The sequence below is a fragment of the Acomys russatus genome, chromosome 20, assembly GCF_903995435.1.
Source record: "Acomys russatus chromosome 20, mAcoRus1.1, whole genome shotgun sequence".
Lineage (NCBI taxonomy): Eukaryota > Metazoa > Chordata > Mammalia > Rodentia > Muridae > Acomys > Acomys russatus.
In genome coordinates, this window is record NC_067156.1 from 479,465 (window position 1) to 502,798 (window position 23,334).

Sequence of the window (23,334 nt, forward strand, 5' to 3'; positions counted from 1 at the left end):
CAAATGCTGGGATTTAAGGCGTGTGCCACTACCACCTGGCTTCAAATGAGTTCTTTAATTTATCTGTTCATTGACAAATGTTTATATATTCTATTTTATACAGTCCTTAAACTTAGGGAATAGTACTTATTAGTGTAGGAGCCAATGAACTCAAAACTCTTACAGTAGTTTACACCGTGTTCATTATCTGCTGTCTGCAAGGTGGTTACCACAGAGATCATGGTACAGCACAAGCTCCTTCACCTCTGTCCTGTACATGCACTCCTTTCTGTCCCTTCCCGGGATAGTTTGACACTACAACATGTTCAGACTTAATGAACAATCTTAAACTGTGTTTATTCTGCAGCTCCCAAATGCCACATCCTTAGCAAGGCTCTTGTTAACTTTAGTAGGAACACACATATGTTGCTGTGCTTGTAATTATGATTGGTCTAAGATTATATATATATTTTTTATTAACTTATTCAGATTACAACTAAATTGTTATCCCATCACCTATATGCTCCCCCCTTCCCTCCCTCCCGCTTTCACCCTATTCCCCTTCCTTAGGTCTATGACCGAGGGGGACTTCCTCTCCCGCTATAGACTATATATATCTTATTCACCTTAAATAACCCTAATTTTGGGAGAAGAGGCCTTTTAAATTTTTTAATTAAAAAGAAATTTTACGTTATGTATATGGTATTTAGCCTACATGTTATGTGTTTGGATCATGTATGTGCCTGGTGCCTGAAGAAGCCAGAAGAGGGTCCTGGGAATTAAATCCCGTGTTCTCCTGAAGAGTAGTTAAAATCCTTAACATTTGAGCCATCTCCAGGCTCCATCTTCCTAATTTTAGATATACAGTTATCCTCCTTGCTAGTTTATTTCTAATCTCTTTTAGTCAATTCTCTATACCAATAAATACATTAATTTTTCTAAAAGGCAGTTTTTGCCTATAGCATCTCACCAGTCACTTTAGAGCCCAAGTGTCAGCTCCACTTAACCTTTGTGCTTTCACCTCCCTTTGCCATGACTTACCTACCTTCTCACCAAGCACACAATCTGTACTAACAGTGTTGCCTCCATCAAGTCAAGTCTTGGAAACTACTTACAAATAATTTCTAGGCCAGAGAGGACCAACAAAAAGCCTTTAATTGTTTTATCAATAGTATTATAAATATGTACTACATGTTTTCTATCAATGTGAGACATTCTAAGTAGCAATTAATTTCAAAAAGTGCTTTCTTAGATATCACTAATACTTTTGGATAGTCTGTTTTGTAAGGAAGTAGTGTTTCCTAGGAGGAACTAAGACATTTTGATACCGTTGCATGCATTGCTGTGAAATACCATGGCACAGATGAACAGATCCTAGGGAGTGAATGTTTCATAGCTTTTTTTTTTCCCCCTTATTTTTTTGAGACAGGGTTTCTCTGGAACTGGCTCTATAAACCAGGCTGGCCTCAAACTCACAGAGATCCACCTGCTGTGCCTTCCAGGTGCTGGGAGGCAGAGGCAGGCTGACTACCATCTGGCTTCACAGCTATTTAAAATGAAATTTCTAAGTGCTGGGATGACAGTGTAAACAGTAAACATACACTTCTCAAATCTTCTTCTGTGTTTCAAATACACATTAGGAGTTCTCCAGCCACAACCTACAATAGTTTCTCTTAAAAGATGGATAAAATTAGCACTGTGTCTTACTTCGTCCTCCATCCTGTCTTTATTTTCAGTCAAATGCTCTAACTTCTGTTGAGACTGTTTCAGATCAACATCTAGCATAGAGCACTGTTTCTCGGTCTCAACAACTCTATTTTCAGCCTTCTCTCGAGCTTCTCTCTCTTCCTTCAGCTTTTTTTCCATTTCTGCAATAGAAAAAAGTTACGAACGTACATTTAAAGAGCACCTTAATAATTTTCACTTTAAATGGTCTGGGAAATGGTCTTTAAAAATCTCTGACTAATTATAAAAGTTCTAAGAGCAGTTAAGTAATTTATAAGAATCTCAGAAGAAAAAGTTACAAAATATAGTAATTAAAAAAAAATGTCTCAATCAAGCCCTTGCCCAAAGGAGAGGAGATAATCCAATACCATTTACATTAGAAGATAAAGGGTGTAGCTGGGAAGAATACAATAATGAAGACTGAAACAAAGGCAAAGAACTGAGAAACATGAGTGCAGTTATTAATCTCTATGTTGCATTGGTCTGGAAAACTTTTCAAAGAAGCTCTTAGGATAGGATCTCTGTGCAATTCAATGACAAGATTCGATGGTCGAGTTATTATCCAAAGATTCTAGCGTTTACCAGGTACCTTATTCTAGGATATGGTAAGTCAATTTCTGAGATTTTTAGCTTTTCCAGTCATGCCAGTAGCAAGTTGCATAATTAAGTCTTTCTGCTATCCTTAGGTCCTGCCTTCTGTGTGACAAAGTGGAAGTTCACTTCCCCCTAACCTTACAAATACAGCTGTGCTAACATAATCATTAGCTCCCAATTCCCTTCTCTCCAACCCAACAGAAATCCATTTCACTTATGTTTTGACTCCAGATATTTGTCCTTGAGTTTCAGGCATACAAAACAATTGAGTAGTTTAGATGGACAGATAGATAGATCGATCTAATAAAATGATCGAAGTTGTAGTTTTCAGGGATGTGCTGACTTTGAACTCAGAACCTCAAGCAAGCTACGCATGTGTTCTGCTACTGAACAACATCCCTAGCCCGCAAGCTAACATACTGAAATAGTTACCTTTCTTTCCTACCCCCAGGTCACTTCTATTGCACTTATATCAATCTCTGTATAGGATTTTCCACCAATTCAGTTGTTCAAACTAAACACCTGAGTCTTTCTTGCTTCCTTTTCTTTCCACCTTTTATCACATTTTGTTACCCTTTGTGCTTCTGCTACCATCAGATCACCCTACTTCCACTGTTCCGATTTTCAAAGCATCCTCCAGATAATAAGAGTAGCTTTTTACAAACATGAGTTATAATTGTAGTTGGAGACAATACAATGGATTAACATTGATCTTAAGTACATTTGAGGTAGTAAGAAAATGAGGTAACTGGTTGGTCTAAACAAGGATTGTGACTGGAAGCCATAAAAGCAAAGTAAATATAAAGGAATAAAAAATTGAAGCGAAAGGCAACTGACAATGAGGTCCAGAATGGATCATAAAGAAAAACCAAGTGATTGATTGAAAAACTGGGAGAGGGGCTGGAAAAATGGCTCCGTGGTTAAGAGAATTGTCGGCGCTTCCAGAGGTCCTGATTTCAAAACTCAGCAACCACATGGTGGCTCACACCCATCTATAACGGGATCTAATGCCCTCTTCTGTTATGCAGGCAGAGCACTGTATACATAATAAATAAATAAATACATCTTAAGGGAAAAAAAGAAAGAAAGAAAGAAAAAAGGAAAAGAAAGAAAAACTGGAAGAAACCAGATACGGTGGCTCACGCCTGTAATCCCAGCACTCGGGAGGCAGGGGCAGGTGAATCTCTGTGAGTTTGAGGCCAGCCTGGTCTACAAAGCAAGTCCAGGACAGCCAAGGCTACACAGAGAAACCCTGTCTTGAAGAACCAAAAATGTCTAGGGGAGGGGAATAGGCAGAAGGTGGAGGGAGGGTGGGAATGGGAAGATAAGAGCGAGTGGGTAACAATAGGGATGCAATGTTAGTAAATGATAATAAATAAAATATATATTTACAATAATGAATTAATTTAAAAAAGAGAGAAAAAAGAAAAACTGGGAGAATAGAGTTTTGTTTTGTTTTAGACTCAAGCCCCGAGGTCACGAATGCCTTAGCTTCTCCAGTGCTGAGATTACAAGTGGGGCTGCCATGCTTAGTATGATTCCACCAACTTTTATAGTGAAGACATAGTAGTAGGTAAAGTAAGGAAACTATAAAAGGTAAAACTGTGATAAAAAGAGAAGATATAATAAAAGGTATTCTATTCTTGGATAACAACGTTTACTTATACACTCTACCAAAGAAGTGAAGTTTTGATCAAAACCAAACTTCTGCAAATATTATTTAAAACTAATCACAGAAAATACTCATGTAAGTGGCACTCACCACACATGGCAGCAGACTTTGCCTCTTCAATAGACTGGTGCTTGTCAGTCAACCGTGCTTTGGTTACTTTGTGTTCATTTACTTCTTGTTCTAACCTCTGCTGTAAAGACTTGAGCTTATAGTTCAAATCTATCTCTAAATTATTCTTTTCCTAAAAAAATTAGAACCAGAGTCATGAACTATAACAAACTGTGCAGGAGGCATACAATTAAACCATACATTCCTCAACACTCCACAGAAGATAAGCACTGTCCTAACCACCCTCCCCATCTGAAGCATTCACCACAGGGATGCAGCTCTCTCTGTGCTGCAGGTTTACACAAATGAATGAAACAATTTTTCACTTTATTATTCAAGTTTTGCCTTAAAAATATAAGAAACTCATCTATAGTATTATCTAAATTCATATTTACTTCCCTTAAAAAATGAATCATCTTGGGACAAGGTAGTGAAATGTTTAGGTAAGAACAGTAAGAATAAATTCCAGTCTTTTGAAAGTTCATTATTCCTTTTTTCATCCTATTTCCACATTTATATCTGATTGGCTAACAAAAACTACTCTGGGATAGAACATATCAAAGCAGTGGCTTTTAAAATAATTTTTTCCTGGGGGAAACACTGAAGTTGAGACCTAGATTTGTAAAATAATTGTTAGGTCCTTTCCTCAGCAAGCTACTTAGCAGTGAAACTTGATAAAATTCTAAATAAATGCAGGGTCCAGCAGGATGACTAGGCTGGGTAAAGACAATCGCCACTAAGGCTGATGACCCTAGTTAGGTCTCTGGAGCTCATGTAGTAAAAAAAGAGACATGACAGTGCGTCCCAGACCACAATAAGATGTGCTGAATAAGCATGTGCCATGATGCTTGACCCTACTGGAAGGAGGGAGAAAGAGGGATAGGGGAGAAGATGCAAAAGCCAATTGCTTTGGATTTTTAAAAATTTTACTTTTTTACTAACAACATGGTATAATCATACATAGTGTGTAAGGGTCCATTCCTTTATTTTCTCTCTTCATATGATGAGCAAGGATTAATGCCTTCCCCTCTTACCTATGTACAAAGGAACTAGGAACAATTTTCTTATTAAAAGCTACTTCTAAACCAAAGTAATGTAATTATCTATTAAACATCTAAAGCTTTTTAGAGTACAAACAAAAATAATATGTTAACAAGATGACCAATATACCATACATGCCATACACCAAGAAACCAATCACACAATAAAAACACAAACATTACAAATGCTCTAAAACTACCTTGTAACCTTCGATAATCAGAATATTACATCATAATTAGGACAGTAAGTCACTTACCTTTTCTGAATGATTAAGCATGTCTTGAGCCTCTTTTCTTTCTTCTTCGACTCTTTCAAGATTATGTTTGAGATGTTTCACCTCCTCTTGTAAAGATATAATTCGTGCTATAAAGTGAGAAAACCATTAAAGCAAAACTAATTTATGGTATTATAAATCAGAATTATGATTATTTGGGATGGAGGAATTTCATGGGACTTGTTGGTGATTGTTAATGTTCAGTTTCGAATTTTTATTTTATGTATGAGTGTTTTGCCTCATGTATGTTGTGCCTCACTTGTATCCATTGCCCATAGAGGCCAGAAGAGGGCAACAGGTCCACTGGAACTGGAGTTACAGAGAGTTGTAAGCTGCCAGATAGGTGCTGGTAACTTGATCCAGGTCCTTTGCAAAAGTAGCAAGTGCTCTTAACTGCTGAATCATCTCTCTAGGCCAGTTCTCAACCTTCCTACTACAGTGACCCTTTAAAAGAGTTCTTCATGTTGTGCTGACCAGCAACTACAAAATTATCTTTGTTAATTCTATCTATAATTTTGCTGTTACGAATCATAACATAAACATCTGTGGTTTCCGATGGTCTTAGGCCCCTGTGAAAGGGGCATTCAACCCCAAAGGGGGTCATGAACCACAAGTTGAGAACTGCTGGTCTAGAGTGACAGTTAACCAAGAAAGAACAAGGTCTGTTCACTGAAACCACTGCTAACCCAGCTGCAGAGGAGGACGACCATAACCTCAGCGAGGCAAGAGTGTTTGGGCCCAGCAGTTCAAGGATACCTTAGGCCCCATGACCAGACCTTGTCTCAAAACCAATGAAGCACAAAATACTATAAAACCTCAAAACAAGCCGGGCGTGGTGGTGCACGCCTTTAATCCCAGCACTCGGGAGGCAGAGGCAGGCGGATCGCTGTGAGTTCGAGGCCAGCCTGGTCTACAAAGTGAGTCCAGGATGGCCAAGGCTACACAGAGAAACCCTGTCTCGAAAAACAAAAAACAAAACAAACAAACAAACAAAAAAAACCCAACAACAACCAACCAACCAACCAACCAAACAAACAAACCTCAAAACAATGATAAATAAATGGAAAGTGTATTCAGAGACAATAACTATCTAAAACAATTAATAAAGACTTTGTAGAGCTATTAAGATTCCAAAAGTATCTTCTGCAGAAATGAAAAAACGAATTAGGAATTACAAAGAACAGTTAAAATAATATTGTGGGAGAAAAATAACATTGGGTAAATCAAACTCCCCAGTTTCAAAAACCTGCTATAAAACTACAATTACTTCTCTACCTGTTTTACTGAACTTGAAGCTCATTTATTTTATTGCAGCTACACTGGCTGGCCAGTGAGGCCCTGGTGATCTGCTTGCCTCTACTCACCCTGAACTAAGGTTGTAGATATTCACTCCCCCTTGAGCTTTTACATGGGTGCTAGGGAGCTGAACTCAGGTCCTTGTACTTGCACTTTACCCACTCCACGGTGCCACCTCCACAGCCAAATCCATATATTTATTTAAGGCATTTTCCCCCTATCTTTTTCAATCAATTTTCCCCAAGTCCTGGAGATCAGACCTAAGGCTTTATGCATGAATGCTAGGTAAGTACTCAAATACATCTCAGCCATGGACAATCAATAATTAACAAAAATGTCAAAACCATTTAAAGAAGAAGGAGTGGTGCCAGAGAAATACACTGACCTCTGGTCTCCATATGTGAGCATGTATGCACACTCTCTCTTGTGTATACACACACAAACACACGGAAGGGAAGAACAGCCTCTTAAACAATTGGTGCTGCTGAAACAACTGGGTATATCAAATGCTCAACATCATTACTAATTAGGAAATAAAAATCAGAAGTGCAGTAATATAGGATTTCATTCCTATTCAGGCAGTTTCCTAGTGTTAACAACAACATGGAAAAATCAGAATCCCAATTTCTTGGTGAGGGCAAATGAAATGGCACAGGCAATGTAGAAAACAGCTCCAAAAAGTTAAGCACACTTTTACAACCTAACTATCCATTCAAATATATATATCTCAGCACTAAGGAGGTAGAGGCAGGAAGATCTCTGAGTTCGAGACTAGCCTGGTCTATAGAGTGAGTTCCAGGACAGCCAAGGATACAAAGAGAAATCCTGTCTCAAAAAACAGAACAAAAGAGAATACAGACAGCAAACAGTATTAAATTAATGTTCACGACATTGTTATTTACAACAACAAAAAGAAAACATTCTAATGCTCTCCCAACAACAGAATGGATATGAAAACTGTACAACAGACTTGGCCTTTAATGAGATACTAATACATTCTACAAACATTAAAGAACAATATTACAAAAGAAGCCTCATGTTTGATTACATTATTACATGATGCCTACAGAAAATATACAGATCATGTAAATTCAGAAAAAAAAATTGGTGACTTACAGTGGCTAGATGAAAACGGAGCAGAGAAGGACAGTTTAATGGGTGAATGGTGTTTAACAGTTGATAAAGAAATTTTGGAACTAGAGGAGACAGTTGTACACTCTTCTGAATATAATAAATGCTAGAAGTGTAATAATAGGTGGGTATCATTTTGCAAATGCCTAAAGGAAATGAAGAACTGGGCAACCACTAAAAGCTACCAGTAAAAACAGCCAGATGTCATGTGCTTCCTTACATCTAACTGTTACTAAGATTTCTTGTTCAAACCCTGCATGACAGATCAAGCTTTTAGATCTAAATCCCAATTTATAGTGCTATAAGGGCGAGATAACATGTTAACTTATACAGGTGGGTGAAACCAGCACATTCAGAACAGGACATCTCAACACTCAAGAGAAGCAAGCAGATCTTTGTGAGTTCTCCGGCCAGCAGGGCCATACACCGAGATGGTTTCAGACAAAACAAAAAGACTACAAAATGGGATTTTCTGTTAAGTAAAAAACAAAATAAGCAATGAAAAGGACAAGTATGTAATAAATCATACTACAAATTTGTCTTAACTTTCATCAATATCTAAACGATTCTGTAAAAACAAAGATAAAAACAATAAACATGATGATAGAGCCTTGGAGCAAGTAGTTCAAAGTTTAGTCATAAGCGAAATAGAACAAAAATAACTTTAAGAACTGCAAGGATTTATGGAATTAATCTTTGAGCTATGAGGTTTTCATATGGCTAATTTTCTGTATAAATGCAGTGAGGGGCTGGAGAGATGGCTCAGTGGTTAAGAGCATTGACTGCTCTTCCAGAGATCCTGAGTTCAATTCCCAGCAACCACATGGCAGTTGGCAACTGTCTGTAACTCCAAGATATGACACCCTTACACAGATATACATGCAGGCAAAACACCAATGCATGAAAAATAAAGAAATTATTTTTAAAAATTGCAGTGAGAAGAACTTGACTTAAAACAATTGTGAGTTACTGCAAAGAGGCTCCTTTCTTGGTTATATCTAGATCTATTTTAAGCCTGGTGCCTCAAAGATTGCACAACTCTCTTCAGCTTTGAGCCAATGGAGCTCCTAATTTCTGTTTCCATAGTCACAAAAACTGACCTGACCTCTCTCCACAGAACTATAGCTAATCATCGAGTCCCATGAGACCCAAAATATGTTCCCTTCCATGACTAAGGTTAAAACATACTCTCCTTAATCTTCCAGTCTTTCCTGAGAGGCCTGGCAATTCTCTTCATCTTCTGCGTAGGTAGTGTAGCTGCTGCTACTGAACAGCAACAAAACCAGGAAAATATAAGGGAAGTAAAGGCAGTCATCTTTGAAAAACAAATCAAGTGGTATTTACCTTTAAAAACTGTTCTTTTTATTCACTGTTAGTTATGTTTAATCTGCTTTTCAGTTCCACAAAGAATGCTATTAACTCTAATCCCAACCTTTCCTTGTACCCTGCATCTTTTTTTTTTTTTTTTTTTTTTTTTTTTTGCTAAGGCGTTCTGTTCCCACAACTGAGGAATTCCTCTTGTAATTCTATTTGTATGAGGAACGTGGAGTAGTCAAGCTAATAGGTACAGAAAGCAGAATGGTGGTTAGAGCCCACTGCAGGAAGCAAGGAAAGAGGGTTGCTGTTTATCAGGCACAGTTTTGTTTGGGATAACTAAGGTGGTCTGGAAATCTGTGGAATGATGCACAGTAATGCAGAGTGTATTCAATGACACTGAAATATACACCTAAAAAAGCTAAAATGGGCCGGGTGGTAGTGGCGCACAGGAGGCAGAGGCAGGCGGATCTCTGTGAGTTTGAGGCCAGCCTGGTCTACAAAGCAAGTCCAGGACAACCACGGCTACCCAGAGAAACCCTGTCTCGAAAAACAAAACAAAAAAGCTAAAATGGGGCTGGCAAGATGGTGTTTTAGGTAAAGCGCTTACTAACCAAGTCTACAACGTGAGCTCAATTCCCGGATTGAAGTAAAGATAGAAAGAACGAGTTAATTCTACCAAGTTTTTCTCTGGCCACCCATACACACCCCACGGCATCACACAGCTCTTTCTACCACGCACCACACACATAATAGTATGAGAAAAGGTCTTACCTTGGAGGTCTCCAATCATCTCAGAATCATGCCCTCGGTCTCTTCGTTCAGCTTCCAATACAGCTTGCAATTGGTAGTAATCCTTGTCTGCTTGTGACTTGGAATTCTCTAAAATTCTGTTTCTTTCCTGTAATTCTCTGTTCAGAGATTCTAGCTGACTAATTGACTTGCTCATCTCTGTGTGACTCTTCCTCAATCTTACAGCTGTGTCTGATTCTGTCCTAAGTAAGTCATTGGCTTCTTCTAACTATTAAAAAAAGAAAGAAAGAGGTTTGACCAAACACAATCACATTTCTTTTAATACACTGTAATTTGAAAAGAATCCTGCTGAAGAACTGACCTGCTTCTGTAACTGTGTCAGCTTCTCATTAGCAAGCTGTGAGCTCTGACTTGCTTTCCGTAGGTCTTCCAACTGGTCCTTTAGTGTAGAAACTAGGAAGTCAAAGAATATGTTAGAAAAAAACATACATCTTTTTAAAAAGTAAAATTTATTCTTAGACCACAACAATCAGTGAAATTAGGTCCATTCCCACCCTCAAACCAAATTCTATCTTGTAAACTCTTATATTCTAAATCTATCAAAAAGTGGAGCACAGTTTTGTAATATAGAGTAAAACAGCTTTGTTTCTGATACTGTAGCATTCCAAATTCTTTTTTATTGCTTTCATGGGACCAATCTATTGGTGTATAGTACAAAGCTACTCTGAGATGTGATCCGCTATGTCCTGCAGGCTCTTCTTGAACACAACTGGTCACATGACTCTCCTGCCTTAACCTCCTAAGAAGCACTGGGATACAGGAATGTACCATCACACTAATAAAGCTAGTTGTTTATTTGCTTTTGAACGCTAAATAACTTGAATAATTCAGCATTTTTAAAAATGGCACAAAAATCAAAAGATAGTAAGTGGTAGAACAATGAGGATTCTTCTCACGCTTCTTTTCCCCTAACTGACTCTTCTACAACTACTATTAGTTCTTCCTCCTTCTTAGGACAATATATGAATCTATATCCTAAGATGAACCTAAGGTAAAAAGATATATATGTTTCACAGGCATGTCCACAGAAATACATACATATTTAGTGATATAAAAAGACGCTTTTTTATCTTAAACTTTATATTCTTTTATGACAGACATTCCAGTATCTATTTTATCACTGAATACATTGTTTATACTTTATCAATCCTATACGAAGAGCCTTGTGTATACATGAGATTGCATGTATATATACTATATATATAATTGCATATATAGATTGCATATATATATATATATAAAATAAACTAAAAATAAAATCATTGTTATCAAAGGGCATAAAAACTTTTATATGTTATACAATTGCAACACTGGCATTAAAATAAAAATTCTAGCCAAGAGTGATGGCACATGCCTTTAATTCCAGCACTTGGAAGACAGAGGCAGATGGATCTCTGTGAAATCAAGGCTAGCCTGGGCTACTACTACTAGGGAGTGGGGGGATGGCAACTCTACCTTAACAGTTCTCAAATGCTGCTGCTTGTTAGAAATGTCTCAAGAGTTTATAAATATTGATGCAGGCCACTTATATACACCATAACTTAACTAGAACTCTCTGGGATTTAGAGTATTCTGTTTTTAAAGTTTTTGTGTATGAGAGTTCTGCCTGCCCTATGTGTATGGAGGCCAGAAGATGGTGTTGGATGCCTTGAAACTGAAATTACAAGTGGGTGTTTTGTGTTTGCCACTGTATGGGTGCTGAGAATTAAAACCTGTGTCCTTTGAAAGAACAGCCAGTGCTCTTAACTGTAGTTATCGCCCCAGCCTGGGTCTACTGTTCTTCAGCACTGCTCAGGTGATTCTGGTATGCACATAACTGTGCCGATCATTATCTTAGCTAAACACCACTGAGAGGCTTTAGAAAGTTTTAAATGTAACTGAAAATTTGGGTTATTTAACTCATGAAGTAATGTACTGACTGTATATTATTATAGGTTCATCAATCTATTAAGTGAACTACAACTTCATGATAAAGATAGTTCATTCAGTATTAGACAAAAACTCTGGGGGTTGCAGTTTTAGCTCAGTGATAGTGTCTACCTACATAATCCAGTATTTTTCAAAAACAATTTACCTTCATTTTCTACATTTCTTCTCTTCTCATTTTCCTGTTCCACTTTTCTTTGGTACTCATTAATTCTATGTTGTAGCAACATCTTTTCTTTCTCAATTTGAGACACTGCAGATTCTAGATTTCTTCTTTGATTCCCCTAAAATTATAATGACGACAGTTACAACTGCAAGCAATACTAATCAACACAGCTTACTCTGCTCTTTAGAAACATCTCAGACGAAACATTTAAGATCCAGTGTCCTGTCAGGCGCCTTCCTCACAACTAGCAAGACTGGCTGACAGTGAGCGTTGAGGCCCACCTGTCTCTGCTTTCCTGTGCTAAGGTTACAGTCATGCTCAGCTATGTCCTAAGACCCAGGTAGTACATTCTAATGACAGCTTTGCAGTGACAGGTAAAACATGTCTTACAAAATAAGACACTCCTACTTGAACTAGACATAGATACAGCTTCTGTGTCTGAACCACCATCACCAGTATTATAGTATTACCAGGTTTTTGTGGCTTTCTTTTTATATTTCATACTGGACATCAGGAAACTCTGCTTCACTATTGTGATTTTGTACATTTCCTACCTGTAAATAAGTACTATCTTTTATATAGATATTATCAAAGATATTTGTAGAGGTGATAACTCCATAGTACTTACAGTTCTAAGATTTTGTCATTTTAGCTTTAAAACTTACTGAGTGTGGAAGATTAGAGCACACTTCTTGGGAATCCATTTCCTCCTGCCACTTTATAGGATGTAGGGGAGGTACTTAGTTATTAGGCCTACACACAAAAGCCTCTGCCTACTGAGTCCCCTCTTTTAACTTTAAACACAACTTGAAGCTGGGCATGGTGGCACACATGTGTAATCTCAGCACTCAGGAGGTTGTGGTAAGATTATAAGACTTGAGTCACCAAGCCAAGCTCCTTTTAAAGCTTTACACTTAACTATTTAGGTTAATGGCCACAAGGTATGACACATTAAGGTTCAGATCTTGGCTCACAATTGCTTTGGTACTGTTTGTTGAAGGGATTACCTTTCCTTCATGGAAATGCCTTTGCAACTTTGTCAAGGGTCAGATGGCCATAATTGTGTGAGTTTATTTCTGCTCTTCATTCTGTTTTCCAAGTCTATGGTCTTCAGTGAATATCATGCAGTTTTGATCACTATAGTTAAGATTTTTCTAAACGCAGCATCGTGTTTCTTTCATAAAAACATCTGGACAAGCTTAGTGCTTCCTTTCTGGTCTTTTTTTGATTATGTGAGTTACTGTTCTGACTAAAACGTCTAGCACTCGCTGAATAATGATCGAAGCTGATGTGGTTCTGCTGTAACAGGCCTTGGGGCACTACTTTTACAATTAGGTATGAAATGAACTACAGGTTATGAATATGTTGTTTATCAACTTGAGTTTCCTAAACCTTTTTTAAAAACTGTAAATGGATACTGCATTTATTTAATGTTCTTTCTGTATCAAATGATAAGACCATTTGGCTTTTTTTTCTTTTAGACTATTAATATGGAGAATTAAACTTATTGATTTTTAAAATATTAAATGAATATTGCATTTCTGAAATAAACCACAGTCAGATATGGTATCTCTTTATGTGCTCCTGAGATCTATGTTAATATTTTGCTAAAGACTGTAGCTGTGGGTGACGGTGATCTTTAATTTTCTCTATAGTCTATGACTTGGTGTAACAAAATGAATTAGGAACTGTTATTTTGGAGGTGTTATAAATTATATTTGGTGTTCTAATTGAACTTGGCAGAACTCTCTAGTGAGGTTCTCTTGTCAAAGACATTCATATTTTTGTGGGGGATAGAGAGAGTTTTAAAACCATGGATTAACTTTCTTTATAGTTCTACACAGCTACTGAAATTATCTATTTCCACACTGTGTGAGTTGCAGCATGTTGGGTCTTTCAAGCAATTGACTTAATTCACTTAAATGACATGGTGACAGTTGTTCACATTACTCCCTCACGCTGCCTTTCATTCCTGATGCTGGTTCTATCTTTTTTCCCTTTGTCAGCTTTGCCAGACATTTGCCAAATTTGTGGATCTTTTCACACAAGTTGTTTTGTTCCATCCATTTTCTTCATTGTCATTTCCAGTTGCAGTGACCTCTGCTTTGACCATTCTCAGGGCTTTTGTTAAGATTAGTCATTAGCAACTTTTCTTCTCCTAATATGAACATGCATGCTATAATCTTCCCTTTTTAAGTGCCTGTGTTAACTACATCTCACAAAAATTTCTTTTTTAAGATTTATTTATTATGTATACAATGCTCTGCCTGCCAGAGAGGACATCAGATCACATTGCAGATGGTTGTGAGCCACCATGTGATTGCTGGGAATTTAACTCAGGACCTCTGGGAAGAACAGTCAGTGCTCTTAACCTCTGAGCCATCTCTCCAGCCTGCATCTCACAAATTTTGATTTTGTATTTTTACTTCATTATGTATTTTCTTTTCTTTAAAAAAATTTTTTAAACTTATTTTATGTATGTGAATTTCTATCTGCATGTATACTTGCATGCCAAAGAGGGCATTAGAGAGTACAGATGGTTGTGAGCCACCATGCGGTTGCTGGGAATTGAATTCAGGCCCTCTGGAAGAGCCAGTGCTCTAAACTACTGAGCCATCTCTCCAGCCCATGTAAGTATTTTCAATGATGAAAAGCTTTAACTTTTTTTTTTTTTTTAAACATAAAAGCTTGAAGATAAAATCAATATTACAATGTTTTGGGTTTTTTTTTTTTTTTTAATCCCCTTGAGAGTACTTCTTTTTGTCATCTGACTTTCATTTGTTCAGTTTTTCTGCTATGTACCTCTTACTCATTCTGGCTTGATTACATTTTGGTCAGGCCACACTATCACTCTGATTCTTTTAAGTTTACTTTATGGCTCAGGAAATGCTCTATCTTGATATGTGGTCCTTAAGCACTTGAAAAAGAATGTATATTCTGCCACAGTTGAAGAGATGCTGTTAATAATGTAGTTGTGTTCTGTAAATTCTGCTCTTGTTATCTCAAGGCCAGGGGAGGAGGAACCCATAGTATTCTTGCTATTTATTCTATTTTCTGAGACAGAGTCTGATGTGTATCAAGCTGGCCCAGAACTTGCTATACTTCTCAAGATGACCTTGAACTTCTGTTCTTGCAGCCTCCATTTCCCAGGCATATAGGTATGTGCCAGCATTCCTACTTTATGAGGTCCTAAGGACGGAACTCATGCTACACAAGCACTCTACCACTGAGCTACAGCCTCAGCCCCATCTCTGTGGTGTTTTATAAATCAAGTGCCCCACAACTGGTCTGCTTTCTTCACACTTTTTAGGATCTCTTCACATTTGTTTCCCCTTTAATGTATAGGAGCTGTACTGTACTTAGTGGTAGGAAGAAGGAATAGTACTTTGCCTTTGCCTCTAAGTAGGACTGTGCTGGCTTAATAATCAAGAACTTCCTCTCAATCTTGAATTCAGAAGAGAGAGTAACTTAAACTCATAGTTTATCTGAATTTAGGATTGATTCCTTGAAGACTCAGAATGAAACCGAGTGACGATGTCCACAGTGACCTGTGGATGTCCACACTGACCTGTGGTTAACGGTAAAATGCTGTCAAAAATCTTTAGATGACTACAATTATATTTTAAGCCACAAATTAAAGGGAAAAAACACCAGTAACAGATATGATTACCTCAGGGGAAAAAACAAGACAACATAAAGTTTATCAAAGGTTAAATCTAAAAGACAAAGGAAATTATACATTAAAAAAAGCCTACAGAGACTGTCTATTTCTGTCTAAGGGAGTTATCACACACAGTAGAAAGGTAACTATGAATATAAATGTACTATATATTTGCACACAGACATCCATCAGGATATACTGTTTCTCTGCTAATCAACCCAGGCGGGTAGGAAATCAGAGAAACATGAATACTTCTAAACCCAAATCTAAGCCTTACTAGTCATAAGGTATCATGTCTATATCAATCATTTTGAAATATTTATTTTTCTTCTCAGTCTGCCTTTCTGACATAGTTGCTGCTTCTATTTTTGATCCTTGCTTCATTTTTGTCTTTCAACTATCAAAAACCATCAAAATAAAATTTATGTACTAAAATTTCAACTGTTTTATAGTCAAGTTGTATGAATGAAACCAAAGTATAATCTATGCAGTTGAACCTGGAGTGTAAGGTAAATTTTTCATCTTAATTTTCTGGTTACATTTTGTAATGTCAAATGAAATTTCCTCTAGAAATATATCAATGTGAAAAGGAGAAAATGGCATGAAGAAAAACTACTTATAATTAGTAAATTAAAAAGTACCTCTTCGTCCAGTTCTTTCATTATCTTGTCTAGTTTTATGTTTGAAGTTCTGTAAAAACAAAAGCAATACAGATTACAAATCAATTTACTTTCATTACCCAGTGTTAACACCTACATCTTTACTTTTTCACTTGATTTTCTTAAAATTTGTATGTGTGTATATGATATCATGGCTGTCTGACAAAGACATGTGCTTCTGTGGAGCAATAAATATATTTTTTAAAGGCATACAAGTTATGTAAAATTAAAAGATGCAAATTATACTGAATACAGATACAAAAACTTAAAAGCATGTATAGTTAGGTGTTTTCTTATTAATATACTAATTGGCATGGTGCAATAGCAATAATCTCAAAGTAGTGTTGAATAAGAGTAAGAAGAAAGACAGAGAAACTCTTATCTTGGAAAACAAAACAAAGAGTAAGCTGAGAGATAATGCAGCAATAGCAATACTGGACAACATCTTGACTTCTACTGGCAAAAACTCATAGCCACAGTCTATCATCTGTAGATTATTGCTCGGGGGTGGGGGTGAAGAAAAAGAAAAACTCTGGGGGGGTGGGGGTGAAGAAAAAGAAAAACTCTGGGGCCAGCAAGATAGCCCAGCAGTAACAGTGCCTGCTGTGTGCCTCATGATCTTAGCTGGGTTCCAATTAACACCCTCCACACACGTATACGTCACAAACACATACCTTTGCACTCATACACAAAATACTAATAAACATTTTTAAAAAGTAACTTTTCTCCTCCAAGTTTAAAGACCTCAAATTGTACACTTAGATTCTTAGGAAGGGGTCTATGGATCTAAGAATAAGAATTCCTCAACTGCCAGGCAGTGGTGGCACAGGCCTTTAATCCCAGCACCAGAGAGGCAGACTCTGGCAGATCTGAGTTTGAGGCCAGCCTGGCCTATGGATTGAGTTCCAGGACAGCCAAGATACATACATACATACATACATACACGCACGCACGCACGCACGCACGCACGCACGCACGCACGCACACACACACACACACACAACCCTGTCTCAGAGCCTGTCCTGCCAAAGCATTTGTCAACTTCCTAATACAATAACTGCTACTCGCCTGTTATAAAAGACTAAGTGAATGATGGGAAAAGTAGCCTACAGCAAATAAGGAAATACATTGGTCAATGTAGGCAAAATTCTGAGATCTACTCAAAGTTTATTATCTCCACCACAATTTGTTTTCTTTGTCTCTAAGCATTGTGATTCTAACATAGTGATTTTCAAACTGTAGGTCATGACCACTTGGGGGAGTCACATATCAGATATCCTGCATCAGATTATGGTTTATAACAGTAGCAAAATCAATGAAGTAGCAACAAAGTAATTTTGTGGTGGAGAGGGTCACACAATGAGAAGTATTACAGCATCAGGAAGGCTGGAAACTCCTGTTTTACACACACTGTGTCTAATATGCCCATTCAAATGCCTCAAATACCTCATTCTATACACCCCAAACTAATCTGTTCTATACAGCTCCCTACAATACTATTTTTTTCTAGAATGTTCGAGTACTTTATATCAACAGGGAATTATCCTTGACTTATCTCCCACATCCCCCTTTTTAATGACTTAGGTGAAAAATAAAAAGCCCAAGTGTTGCCAATTAATCTGGGAGTTATTTCTGATCTGTAGGTGTGCATGTTTGTAGGTGCATGTGCACAGGTATGCAGGTGTGGGTACAGTGTGGAGCCCAGAAACTCACCTCAGGTGCCTGCCTTCTTTGATTATACTCCAATTTTTAAAATTACGGCAGTCTGGGAACCCAGAGCTTGTCAATTTTACCTTGTCTGGCTAGCCAGCTGCTCAGAAGATCCATCTCTGCACTGCCTATAGAGTACTGGTATTACAGGCAGCTGCCATGCCTACCTGGCCTATCAGCTAGTGGATGGAGAACCAATTTTCACTTTTTAAATAACTTTCACTGTATTCACATCATACTTAAGGTAAACTGCCAATCACTTAGCTCGTAAAAAACAAAGTCCCTCTGCCTTCCTAGGGTCATCTCTCTTTTCTTCTTATCTAACAAGCTAACAAGTTCCCTTACAACAAGGCCTCCACATACGTATAATACCTGGACGTTAACATTTTCTTCGACTCTTTCCACTTCAGTCTTCTCACCCAACTTTCTGGTTCTGGTCTTTTTTTTTTTTTTTTTTTTTTTTTTAATATATCCTCTTTTTTTAATTAATTAATTTATTCAGATTACAACTCAATTCTTATCCCATCACTTGTATCCGCCTGTTCCTCCTTCCCTCCCGCTTTTACCCTATTCCCTTCCCCTAGGTCTAAGACGGAGGGGTACCTCCTCCCCCATTATACGGTCATAAGCTATCAGGTCTCATCTTGGTAGCCTCCTTATTCTTTCTTTGAGTGCCATCAGGCCTCCAATAAAGTGATGTAAGTATCTGTTGAAATAATCCTCATCTATTTTTTGAGGGCTGAGGCTGGCCTTGAACTTGTAATCTTCATGTTCTACCCCCTCAGTGCTGGAATTAGGGGTGGGCCACCATGCAAGCATGTCATACTTCTAATACATTCCTGTATCACTTTATTCTCCCTAACTTACCATATGTCATACTAATCTATAATTACATTATCTTGTCTGATGTTTAAAGCTCCACATAAATAGGGGCTATGTCATCTTTTATTTAGTATTATATTGTTGGTATGCACATTATTTGGCATAAACTAAAATCTTTATTGAATGTAATTAAAACTGAGCGTCTGAGCTAAAAAAAATCTTTCTTTCCGAGACAGGGTTTCTCTGTGTAGCCTTGACTGTCCTCGACTTACTTTGTAGACCAGGCTGGCCTTGAATTTACAGTGATCCACCTGCCTCTGCCTCCTGAATGCTGAGATTAAAGACATGCTCCACCATGCCCAAGAGGAGAGCTAAAAACTTTTAATCCTCTTGCCTCAGCCTCCTAAGGGCTGGGACTCAATCAGTCATTTCCATTTCTTGTAATTTTCATATGATTACCTGTTTTGGCCATTCTGATTTCTTCCTCAAACCCTCATTATCACCAACACCACTAGTCACTTTTAATTTTGTTTTAAAAATTTTTAAGATTTATTTTATTTTAGAATATGTGTCCATGTATGCCTGTGTGCAAGTTATGCAAACACTTTAGCACAGATGTCCACAGAGTCCAGGAGAAGATGTTGGATGCCCTGGAGATGGAGGTACAGGTAGTTGTGAGCCACTCCACATAGCTGCTTCAAGAGCAGTAAGCACTTTTTAAATTGCTGAGCCATCTTTCCAACCCCATTTTTTTTAATGTAGAAACTTCTCATTGTGTGTGTGTATGTGTGTAAAAAAATTTTTCCCCTTAAGAGTCACATCCATTTACCTTGTGGACCTGGGACATACTCACCACAGCAAGAGATATTCAAATCTACCTGCATTTCAACTCCATCCAAAAGGGACCCACCTCCCCCTGAGCCAACATGCCAGACAGGGGTCAAGCTGTTTCTGGCAGTGTGAGTTTGGAAAGCGTACTCTGAAGTAAAGTCACCTATCATCACTGTCCTGTTCCCCAATCTTTCATGGGTTGTCCACTTTAGTTGTCCATGATGCTCTCAGGGCTGTGGGGAGGAGTCCTCAACTTGGGAGTGGGCAGGTACTCCAGCTCATAGTGCCCATTCTCAGAAGCCTTGTGTGTGAGTCTCTCCCTCACGCCCTCCTGGCTCCTCTGTGCTCAATAATCTGTGGGAGCTGGTGCCCAGCATACTGTCAGCCGACCAGCTGGCGTGACTATGCCTAAAATATCTGACACCACCTAGGGGCGCACCAAGGGAGTACTCCCAGGCTATCGTGGGTCTGTTTATGGTAGAAAAAAAGTCCATCTACCTCAAAAGGAAAATCCATAGACAGCACCTTATACAGGCTCCTCGGGGTACACCAGAAATTCTTTAGCCTCACAAACTTAAGAAGGATTAATCTTGGTTTTTTCTCTGAGTCCTCCTTCTTCTGATAACTTTGAATGCAACCAGTAGAATGGGAAACCAGTCTGATAGTCATAAAAAGGGTGTCCCCACAGCATAGTACATCCAGAACAAAGTAGGTCTCACTGTAAAGGCAGTCCAGATGGTGTAGTCTTCGGCTGTTGTTAAGTTTCTCTTGTTGCTTCCTGGCAGAAGGGAAGAAAGCCTATGGACATAGTAGCCATTCTTGGTGTAGGCATTGCTCATGGTAAGGGCTATTGTAATCCATTCTTGTCCAAATCTAAAGGGACATCAATTAACCACTCAGAAAGCATTAATTGATTAGCAAAACGCTTTGGTAACTTCTTGGCAGGGTCAATGTCCACTTCCTCTTCATCATTCTTATCGTCTTCTTCTCCACTCTCCATCCCTGTCTAGTCATCCCCAGCCAGTCTTCTGGCATGGTTCACATAATCCAAGCAATTGGATTTAGTAGTTCTAGCAATTGGTGGCACCACTCAATCTGCTCCAAGGAACTGTACTTAGCCTTGTATTGGGACAGTCGAGGCGTGGGGCAGTTGTGCTATTCAGCTCTTGAAGACACAGAAAAGCTACTAGCTAGGGCTTGACTTAGTTCTTGCATCTTTCCGTACCAAGGTGCCACTTGCTTATGCCTATTTGTATGTTTTTTTAATCTATTCTTATTTCAATACTCCCTTATTTCAATACTTTACCCTCAGAGATTCCTTCCAAATACTGGCTTTAATTGTTTGGTCATTGCCTGTTTTTTGTTTGTTTGTTTGTTTTAATTATACACTTAGCTATATAATGTACCAGGGAAGGTAGACAGGCAAAATTTTAAACTATTTCCTATGCTTCTAGTACTTTCAAGTTTTCCCAATTCCATTTATTGAATACTAAATCTGTTATAATATTTGACTTATTATTCAATAACAGTCATAAAATGTAACTATAAAGTTATTATTTGTAGTTAACCAGTACCAACATTATGCTAAGTTATTTTAAAATATCTTGAACATCTTCTATTTCAGTCATTTTCAACCTTCCTAATGCTGTGACCCTTTAATACAATTCCTCATGTTGTGATGACCATCAACCCCTCCCCCGCTGCAAAGATAAAGTTATTTCCATCACTATCTCATAATTGTAATTTTGCTACTGTTATGAATTGGAATGTAAACACCCAATATTCAGGAAGGTCTTAGGCAACCTCTGTGAAAGGATTGTTTGACCCTTAGAGTTAACCTGATCCACAGGTTGAGAACTACTGCTCTATTCCATAAATACATGTTATTAATAGAATTTGAGTCAACCAGAAAAAACAGAAATTATGCTGTATAAAATCTCAGTGGAAGTATAAAAATTAGTCATTTTAGCTCAGAAGATTATTTTGCATTTCAGAAATTTTCAATTAGTTAATTAAAATATAAATGGAAGGAAACAAAATGAATAAGACAACTAAATGAATTAAAACTAAACACACTTTTAAAAAGCAACTATAGCAGCCAGGCGGTGGTGGCACATGCCTTTAATCCCAGCACTCGGGAGGCAGAGGCAAGGGGATCTCCGAGTTCGAGGCCAGCCTGGTCTACAAAGCGAGTCCAGGACAGTCAAGGTTACACAGAGAAACCCTATCTTGAAAAACAAAACAAAACAAAACAAGCTACTATAGCAAATAAAGCTTAAACAGTTGAAAGAGAACACATCTGTAACTAATACCAACACACATGTTTCCTTCCTCTTCTTTTTGAAATGCTGGGAATCAAATGCAGGACCAGCGCCATGTACAGGTTAGATACTCACTCTACTAGAAATCTACATTCCAAGCCATTAAGATTATTTTCAATTCTAGCCTAGACACTCTTCATGAGCGTGTGTAAGTAGCAACTTTCATATCCCATCTTCCATACAGCTCCAGGTGTTCACAGAATATACATTCTATAACATGTACAAAACTTCTCACATGAGAGTATCACTGAAGGACAGTCTCACCTGCACTTCTGCTCCATTTCATCTTTTAGTTGCATTTCATTATGCAGTTGTTCTTCAAGCTTGTAGATTGTTTTCTGTAAACTTTCTTGCTTTAATTGGAAAATGAAAAAAACACTTCATTCTGTTAATGTTCAGACAGATTAAAAGTAACACATTTTGTTAACATTTTATGGCTGTTTAGAATATGATTATTTAGCTTATCTTTCTGAATAATATTAATTGGTATTTTCTCAATACAGTTGTGCATAGCTCGTGTTTATCAAAACATTATATATTAGCCCAATATGTACAGTTTTTTGTGTTTTACATACTAGTTAATACACAATAATCCAAAGACAAAGGCACAATTACAATGTGGTGATAATAAAATTACATACAGAATGTTCTAAAGAAAAGAAGGAGTCACTTCTAAACTTACCAAGAAAATAAATGCTTTAAGATGGATCTAACAGATAACAAAATTAGTCTTAGGGAGAAGGGGGTAGAAAGAAGGCATAGCAAGAACAAGGAATCCAAAAGGAGAGAATAAAGTATGGTATTTGGTAATGGGAAGAAATCAAGTATTGCACAGCAGAATTAACTCATGTCAAACTTTAAGAAATAAGGACCATGATCCTAGAATGAACAATAATAATTTGTGACATAATATTGATATCTTAATATTTTAGGGATAAAAGTTAGTTCAACAGATAGCACTTGCCACACAGCATCCACATGAAAAACTGGGCATGGTGGCCCATGACTGTAATCCCAGTGTTAGATAGGGAGGGGACAGGATGATGTCTAGGGTTTGCTGGTCAGCCAGCTTGGCCAATCACTGAGCTACAGGATTAGGGAGGGACCTTGAATCAAAGAACAAGGTGGAGAGCAATAGAGACAATATTGAATCTGGACTCTGCAAATACACACACACACACACACACACACACACACACACACACACACACACACACATTTTTTAAATGACCAGAGCAAAAAAGTACTTGTATAGTTCCTTTCCCCCTTTCCTACTTTCTCTTCTATCACA

General features: G+C 37.8%; 1 protein-coding gene and 1 pseudogene across 1 annotated transcript in view; both read right to left on the minus strand.

The window, feature by feature from the left end:
* Positions 1-23,334, minus strand: part of Rock1 (Rho associated coiled-coil containing protein kinase 1) — a 110,588-nt gene that overhangs the window by 26,139 nt on the left and 61,115 nt on the right. Inside the window, exons 12-19 of the mRNA XM_051163273.1 lie at positions 22,308-22,396; positions 16,342-16,390; positions 12,022-12,157; positions 10,249-10,340; positions 9,909-10,155; positions 5,376-5,482; positions 4,061-4,211; positions 1,687-1,847 (exon numbers count right to left, since the gene is read on the minus strand). Of these exons, the coding sequence (XP_051019230.1) occupies positions 1,687-1,847; positions 4,061-4,211; positions 5,376-5,482; positions 9,909-10,155; positions 10,249-10,340; positions 12,022-12,157; positions 16,342-16,390; positions 22,308-22,396 (1,032 nt within the window). The remainder of the gene's footprint in view (positions 1-1,686; positions 1,848-4,060; positions 4,212-5,375; positions 5,483-9,908; positions 10,156-10,248; positions 10,341-12,021; positions 12,158-16,341; positions 16,391-22,307; positions 22,397-23,334) is intronic.
* On the minus strand, positions 19,930-20,979 carry LOC127204339 (snurportin-1-like; annotated as a pseudogene).